This window comes from Leucopleurus acutus (assembly GCF_964270905.1).
Source record: "Leucopleurus acutus genome assembly, chromosome: 15".
NCBI classification, from domain to species: Eukaryota; Metazoa; Chordata; class Mammalia; order Artiodactyla; family Delphinidae; genus Leucopleurus; species Leucopleurus acutus.
This window is the reverse complement of record NC_139157.1, coordinates 11,818,425-11,827,110: the sequence shown is the minus strand read 5'-3', so window position 1 is coordinate 11,827,110 and position 8,686 is coordinate 11,818,425. Positions and strand designations below refer to the sequence as shown.

At 40.4% G+C, this 8,686-nt stretch overlaps 1 protein-coding gene across 1 annotated transcript in view; it reads right to left on the bottom strand.

Moving 5' to 3' along the window:
- Positions 1–232: 232 nt before the first annotated feature.
- NOX3 (NADPH oxidase 3) overlaps positions 233–8,686 on the bottom strand; it is a gene marked incomplete at its 3' end in the record, with an annotated part of 57,805 nt that continues 49,351 nt past the window's right edge. Inside the window, exon 13 of the mRNA XM_082855477.1 lies at positions 233–359. Coding sequence (XP_082711603.1) covers positions 233–359 — 127 coding nt within the window. The remainder of the gene's footprint in view (positions 360–8,686) is intronic.

Sequence of the window (8,686 nt, the reverse complement as noted above, 5' to 3'; positions counted from 1 at the left end):
GATTTCAGTGTCCATAAATAAAATTTTGCTGGAACACAGCCATGCCCATTTGTTGAGGTCCTGGGGCTACTTTGGTGCTTGTAATGGCAGAGTTGAGTAGTTGCCACTGAGACCATGTAGTCCACGGAATCTGAAATAATTATTACTTGGCCCTTTATGGGGAAGTTTCCCGACTCTTGACCTATATGATTGCAGCCACTTACACAACAGGTGGATTTTTTTCCTCCAAAGTCTAGAAGCTTTCTCTGTTATAATGAAAATGAATGCCCCTGGGGTCAGCTGATGAATATAAGCGGCACATTCTTTGAATTATCTTTGAGAGAGCTTTGGGTCCACAGAAGAACACTCCAATGTTACTGCTGCAATAGAGGTAAGACAAGGGTAGAATGTGTTACACAGGGCACGGCCAGCCAGGAGCCAAGACAGAACGATACAGTCAGTGAGTAGCTGCGGTTGTGACTTTATGTATTTGTTTTTCTCCACCCACTTCCTTTTTTCTTAGACTCTTTTCTCCTACTTTCAGTACCACATTCTCCCACAGGTTCCCAGAGTCCTGTTATGCCCTGCATCACACAGGTAGGTGAGACCAAGAAGATTGAGGCTGGCAGGGGCCATGAGGGCAGGTGAGCGCGTTTCAATATAGAGGTGATAACGCCTGGAGTTCTGGTCCACCTCTTGGATTGGTGATTAGAATGTTAAGCTCCCTGAGAGCAGGCATCTGGTCTGTTTTACTCATCACTGTAATCCTACCACTCAGAACAGTATCCAGCATACAGTAGACACTCAATACATGTTTGTTGAAGGAATGAATGAAGGGCTCTGCTCACTATTATCTGCGTGGTCTTGAGTAAGACTCGAAACCTCAATCTCCGCATGATTAAAGCCAAGATAATAACGGCTACGTGGTATGTTTTATCCCAAGCAAAATGAGATGATGCATTCCAAAAGGTTTTAAAAGTGTTAGTTATTACTATTGTTCAACCCTGCCTTTTCATAGTTGATAACATTTACACAAAAGTTCTAGCAACTTAGTTTATTTCTCCCTTTGGAATTACTTTACTTTTCAAGGAAGGTCAAAAAGAAGAGGTGGAAAGGAAAATCACATTCCTGAAAATGGAGTCACCCCAAAGTTGTCATCTCTAATTATGGCATTTCAGAAAACAGTGTTGAAGAGGTGTTTCTGCATATAGTGACTATCCCAGGGTTGCTCAACTCCCTTGTAAACACAACTGACAGCTCTCGTTATATATAAACAGTGAGTCAGCACCAGGATTCAAGTTGTCTCTGGGAATCGGGAGGGGCCGGTCTCTACAGGGACTTGTAGAGACCACGTTTTCCCCTTATCTTGCATTGAACTATTCCTTGTAGTATTTTTGCAATCTCTGGCACAAGCTTAATTAGTTGCTCTAGTCTGGATCAAAAGTTCTCATACTTTGCTGTGCAAAAAGTTATCTAGGCAGACTATTAAAACATAGAGTCCCAGGCTTGAATTCAAGGAATGCATTTTTAGCAAGGCCCCCAGGTGACATTAAAGCACATGGCACTATGAGCTACACTTTGAGAAACACTGTCTTAGAGAAATTCCTCGGACTCCGGGACCAGCTCACTGCACCACCTTTACGTCCTCAGACCGTTTTTGTTGGGAAATGCCTCTACAGTCTCATTCTTCTTAGCTTGTATATTAATATGGTTCCGTGCCATGTATTGAATCCACATTTAATTATGTGTTCCAGGACCATAATATCCACGGTAGAAATTGATGGTTCAATTACATTTCAAACTCTAGCTTCAAAGGAACTTATCAAGTGGATTCATTTGTAAATGACAGTATGTTTAAAATGTATGAGTATTATTTTTAAAGACATCATTCCCATGGCTAAATTCGAGAAAATACTTTTTCAGAAAGTATTGCCCACTGGAAAAATTATGTGTATGACTTAATGAAGCACTTTCAAGGTGTTTATGGAAATATCACCCAACGGTTAAGAGTGCTACTGGTTCCACCACTTCGTTGCTGGGAAACTTAGGGCATATTAATTCATCTCTTAAAAGCCCCCCTTTCTTTATCTCTCCATGGGGACAGTTCTATGCCAAACTCCTAGTGCCTCCGTGAGGGTTAGATCAGACTTAGCACACGGTGAGCTCTTGGGAACCGCTGTCTTACGTTATGACCCACACGATGTCTGCCTGCTCCGCAAGGCTGACCACAAGGTGCGATGTGGGCTGTTAACCCAGCAGTGATTACAGATTTCCTGGAATCAGCACTCTTGCACTAGGTTTTTTGAGCTCTGGACTGCAACATTTTGAATGATACATGGGTCAGGCAAAACGCTTCCCAGTGGGCAGTCTGCTGCCCTGAGGCATCCTTGCATCTATATTCAAAGACATTGTTATGGGTGGTGATATTTTTCCATTAGTGTAGGTGTTACCAAAGAGATTGCCCACTGGCCCATTCCCAACAGGCTAAGATTGCCCTTTCGTTTGCAGCCATGGTGACTGTTTGCAGATCGTGAAGATGCTCTTTGATGCTCTGCCTTTAAGACTCCATTTCAAAGGATTCTGATTGCTGGCTGCCAGGTGTACCACTGATGTCTGCAGCAGTTCACAGTCACCCTGCCTCTTGTGAAGTTGTGGCTACTACATTACATAGCTGAGTACACACGTTTCTGTATTTATGTAACTGTCATGGTTACGCAATGACCAAAAAGTCTCACAAAGGCCATTCATCATCTGCCTTCCACTAAGGCAGAAAGGCCGGTGGTTCACTAGCTCTCCCTGCATCACTGTCCCCACACATGGCATTCTTTTGCTTGTCTTGCTTCCCCTCCTTGGCGTTTGTGGTTTCAAGTACGGAGCTTTCTCATCACGAAGGCTTACTGTGAAGCGTGGAGCCGAGAAGCCCCACAAAGTGGTTAAGGCACAGATGCGGCAGCATTTTTTTCTTTTATGAGGCAACGGACAACTGCAACAGAACCCTAATGGGGTTGGTAAAGAAAAAATTCTTCCTTAATTATCCACGATTGCTCAGAATGAAAAAAAAAAAGATTCTCTCTAAAAGAAGTATAAAAACACAAGGCATTATTCTTCAGTTTACAGCCTGCAAGCTGCAGAGTTTGCACACCCGGGAGGCACTGGATTAGGGACAACATTAGCGGCATCGATCAGTTTGGGCTGCTGACTTTCATGGGAAAAAGACAAATTTTACACAAGCTGCAAAGATGGTTAACATTAACAGCATTATTTTTAGCTCTGATAAACAATAAGGAAAATCCTCCTGTCCCCCCTTATTTGCTAAATAACTATTGTGCTCTTTTTTTGTGGGCTTGATGCATTTTTCAAAACAGTTCAGCTATGCCATGCCTGAAAGGCAGCCAAAATGTCACCTCCCAGGAGATTTCCGCCCAGCAGATATACGGGAGGGTGGGTGTGCTTGGGAATAATCCCACCATCTTGCCGGCTTCCCAGGTTCTGCTGCCTTGAGCCCTGCTCTCTTTAAATTGTATGTTTGTTTTTCTGTGTTGGCTTTTATGCTTGGTAAGTTATAACCCTGTAGGGGCAGACCCTAAACCCCATTTAAAAAAAATCAAATTACTTTATGCCCTGAGTGCATTCTGCAAATAAAATCGATAAACAGAAGCTTCCCATGGATTTAGGGAGGCTTAGAAAGGAGACAACAAGAGCTACAAGCTCGGTATCAGACAATGGACACAACTTCTGGTTAATCTTTCCTAGAGAATGTTTTTCATTAGAAATGCCTCCAAAAGATTCAACACATAATTATATTTTGTACAACACCTTCTTTTTCATAACCACAGATGATAATTGTGTTGGCCTTTTTTTTTTTTTAAACCCATCTCCCAACTGATTTGTAGCAGCCTGCTCTACTACTTTTTCTGCATCCTAATTATTCAGTTGTTGATTAGGGGCTACAGGCGTCCCTAATGGTGCTTTGCTCACGGCTGAGGCACTTCTCTAGCTCTTCCCACCAACTCCATCTTCTTTGGCGAGTCAGCACTCCTGTCCTAGCTTCCTCATCCCTCTTGGGGTCCCTTCACTTGCTGAAGCTGGTTACTGTGCTTGGCTCTGAGGAGCACAGATAAAGTTGCTGCCCTTGAGGATGTCACAGTTAAAGAGGGGAGAGAAATGAAAGCAGTTGACTCGTAGTATTGGATCCCTGGGAATGGTAGAGCCATGTTTCTGCCAATCTTGTCCCCTCCCCTTCTGATAAAACACTAAAAAATATACACCTTCACACTGATATACTTCACTCAGAAATATCCAAATATTTTTGCCATATCTAATGATTTGACAGATAATATCACCAAAGAAAATTTGCAGAATAGTGATAAATCCACCCTGTGCTCACCCACCTCCCTAATCCCACCTGCCACAAATGGAATAGTGCCAGTAATTTTCGTTGAATCTTCACTTGATTATAACTGGAGGGCTGGATGCCCTCTGGTGCAAAGGTATATTTACGTATGCTAATAATATCCAGTCATAAGTTTATGGTGGCTTTCTTTTTCTTATGAAGCTATAATTTATTTTGTGTGGGATTTCCACTTAAGTCTATTTCTTTGAATATTCTGAACAATTTAGTCATGTAAGGAATGTTTAGGATATCCTTTTAGATAGGCAGACTTGTGTGCTATAATCAGAATGTTAATTTCTTAAAAATATCATTTGAAAACATTTTGCACATATGCACGTACAAATGAGAATTGGAGGGTGTGCACACAAGCAAATGTGGTTCCAGATGGACACATTTACTCGATTTAGTATAAAGGTATTTTTACATTTCTGAAAACAATGGGTGGTCTAAAATACATTCATGCAGCATGGATTAGAAGCTCCCAATCTTATGGTAAATTGGCACCTTCCTCCTTCACAGTTGGGCTGGGTTGTGCTGTTCTAACAAATGGTAGTATTCTTCTTTATTTTTTCCTTCAAGAGAAAAGAAACGCTTCTGCTGAAGTTATGAAGAAAATGGCCAAACCTTCAAAGTTTTTATGGTAATTAGTTGCATAAAGTTTTATGCCTAAAAGGCATGGTGAAGTTATTAGTAGATAAGTCGAAAGTGGCAAACTATAAATATTATGTGAAATGTAAGGTCGAAGATTGAAGTCTTATGGAATCATTTTATTCAATTAATTAAAAACAACTGATCTACAAATCCAGAAGGTTGGGTACACGCATAATGTGTGTTTATCAAAAAAGTAGCTAGATGTGATCAAGATGTATTTATTTGCATTCTGTCTACCTTCTTGGAAACGATTTCCTGATTTTCTGAACATTTGCCAAAAGCTTGGGAACATATTGAGAACATCTACAAAAAATGAAATATAACTTCTATTTTTGTATAAGATGCACATTTCTAAAGATTAATAAGACATAGGTATCAGGGTATGTATTATATGTATTTAATTAACCTATTTATTTTAATTAAGACAATAATTTCCATTGTTTTTGTGTTTAGAGTAATTTTCTGTGCTTGTCTAACTTAAGCAATACACAACAATTGTCATATGTGTGTGAGTTTGGCCGTATCAGTAAAAGACTTACATTTTACATATCCACTTGCTATTTATTGATCTTCTTTTAAAAATATACTTGTGTTTTTGTAATACAGCTGATACAATTACGAAAATTAATTGCACATAAAAACAACAGAATATACTTTCCTATTTTCTACTCTTGGTCTTTGATCTCTTTTTAATTTTTTCTTTCCCTTTCCTTATTTGTTTTCATTTTGATGCCCATCAATTTGTTTCTCTATTACTGTTATTATTGCAATTTTCTGCTTCCTTTATAGCGTGCACTGTTCTCTTTGATCTGCTTCCCTTCAAGCTTTATTTTTGGTGCTGTTTTTCATGTTCTGTAAAAAAAACATTTTTGCCCCTCTTCCCTTTATTCTTTTGATTCAACTCCTTCTTCTTATAACAAGAACAGAGTCCAGCTTTAAGTGAACAGGTAAATGTTTCTAAAAGAGTAAGCCCTAAGAATCCTTGGCTTCATGCTGATGAGTAGAAATGGTTGAGAGCCTATTTCAAAGACCCTCAAGAACAAAGAACCTTTTCTGAGGCCACGAACAAATACACCAATTCTTTATGGCCCATCTTTGCCAAAAGATCTGAGCTAATGACAGGACAGACCTGTCTTATAAGAGTAGCCAAGAAGGCTTGGGAGGGAACAAACATCTCCTTGACATAATCAGGGGAAAACATACCGTTTATCTCTTTAATAACCATCTTGAGGAAAATTAATGTGACCTTGTCCTTTGTGCAGAACAATAATTGAATTGTGTGTTTTATTTATATCTGGACAAAGGCCAGGATATTGAAATACTTCTCAATATTAGATTTTCTTTTTAAAAAATTAGATTCTATTGGCATTCTCTTTCTGAGATTTCTTCATTAAAAGCTTCATTAAACATAAATCTTCTTTACACAGCAGAAAACAAAATTTTAAGGAGGACATTTAAAAGGTCTTTTGGAAGAGTAGCGCTAAGTGTTTTACTGGTGACTTGTCTCTTCCCAGGGATCCGGCATTCCATGGATAAAATGATAATTGATCTTTGCCTACACATGTCTGATATTAGTTACATTGAAAGTTGAAGCTATATAACAAGTTGCAGTGTTCTAGAGTCTAAACCTATTACACTATTTTTAGAATTTGGGGCTAGGGAGTATGATATAGAGGCTTAATTCAGTGACATCCAAATCTTGGGGCCTCCTTCTACTCTGGAAGGGATGAAGTCATCCATTAGGAAGAGAGAGATTCCACAAGTTTTCAGCTGTGCTGAAAGATTCAGCTGGGCTTTAGGTACATATATGTACTACACTTTGATTATGGCTTTTGAAAAGGAATGAACACACTCCTCACAAGGGCAACGAGAAAAGTGAGAGCTATATAGTTTTCCCACCTTCAAACTCTTCTGTACCCATCACTCCCTGCAAAATCAGGCAGACTCACTTTTCAGCATGATGCAATATAATTTTGGAGACAGCGTGTGTGCAAACTCAGTTCCACTCTTGGTCTCTTGATGCTGTGTTTCTGGTTCACACCTTTCTGAGGGAAGGGAGGTAGTTACATGGTTTGATCTGAAAGGCCTTCCCACTGGGCTGAAAACTTCATGTGTAACACAAATACAAATGTGAGCAGTCAATGAGGGACAATCATAGCAAAGAGCAGTCTCATCTATAAAAACTTAAAAACCAAGATCTATGTGTCCGTGTCAAAAGCCTGCAACGTGGGAACATTCACCCCATGATAATTGAAAACTGAGGGTAAAACATTTATCAGATGAATAGATTTGTTTTCCAAAAGGAGAAAATACCAATGTGATTGTAACATAGAAGCTTGTAACATTTTGTTAGTTTTCGACCTATAATTTTTAAAGGAAACTGCAGATATAATAATCCAGTCTCTGCCTCTGGACGAGAAGTACTGGATGGGTGTGAGATGAAGGGTGACTTTCAGGGCTCAGAGGAGGCTGGGAGTCTAGGAGCCAGGACTGGGTGTTGAGTAAGGAGCACAGAGGAACTGGATTCTGAGGCTCCAGAAGCCGGGATGGGTTCAAAGCACCACATTTGGACGGATGGAGGGCGAGAATTGGATTCTAGACCAAATGTCAGCAAGAGTCAAGGCAAGAGGTGAAATGAAGCAGCTGGGTGTCAGGAGTGGTGCCTGCAGAGTCCCAAGGCCACCTTCATGGGGCTTGGCCAGCCTTATAGGGTATCTGAAGCTGAGCCCGAGGTGAGGAAGAGGTAGTGCAGCTGGTCCACTCGTTCCTTCCCTTAATCCTGAAGCCAAAGGTTAAGCTTTTCTTGGCTTTTCCCTTTGGAAGTCTTTTATTCTCAGGACAATTCAAGACCAGGAGTAAGTCCCCACAAGCACTCCTTCCGTCTCTTCCCCGGGCTGACACTGGCATGGTGTGGTCAGGGGTTCAGAGTGTCCGCAGTGAACACTGTTTGGGGTCCAGGGTTTCTCCCAAAGGCTGCCTGGGCACAGGGTGCAGAAGGGTTGGCTGGGGGCCTCACAGCGCACGACAGTTTAGGTCAGAGTGAATTCACACAAAGGAAGCCATTGGAATTGGATAGGTTATGAACCTTGGGCAGCCATCTGGTCCCTCTTGCACACCTCCCTCCTCACCAAACCTCCTTCAAATAGCTGGTCCAGGGAAGTCTAACAGATTCAGTTCAATTAATTTTTTTTTAAAAAAGTAGAATAGTTCTGGCACAAAGAGAATATAAGAAAAAGGATAAAACAGCATCCAATTTGACCAAAAGAGGAATAATATTCACCAGAAAAGTATTCCAGAGAGCAGAAAAGTGCTAGGGAACTACAAAAAGTTTAATGAAGCAATAACCTCTGTGAAGGAAGGCCACAAAGCATCAATGCCAGAACTGGGGGGAAAGATGTGAAGACAACAGGGAAATCACAGGAAATGAGAAATTAGTCAGAAATACCTTAGATTTTTGTTTTACTGTTACTGGTTCAATACTGATAAAATGGATAGAAAATAGGTTCTACAGAAGACCTAAACAACATGATTAAATAAAATAGTGATGAATAATATATATTGAACTCCATAACCTGCAAATAGACAATATAATTCCCTATCCTCCAAATACTGTGGTTTTTGGAGCTCTCATCAATCCATATTTGCGTCTTTCTCCATCTCATC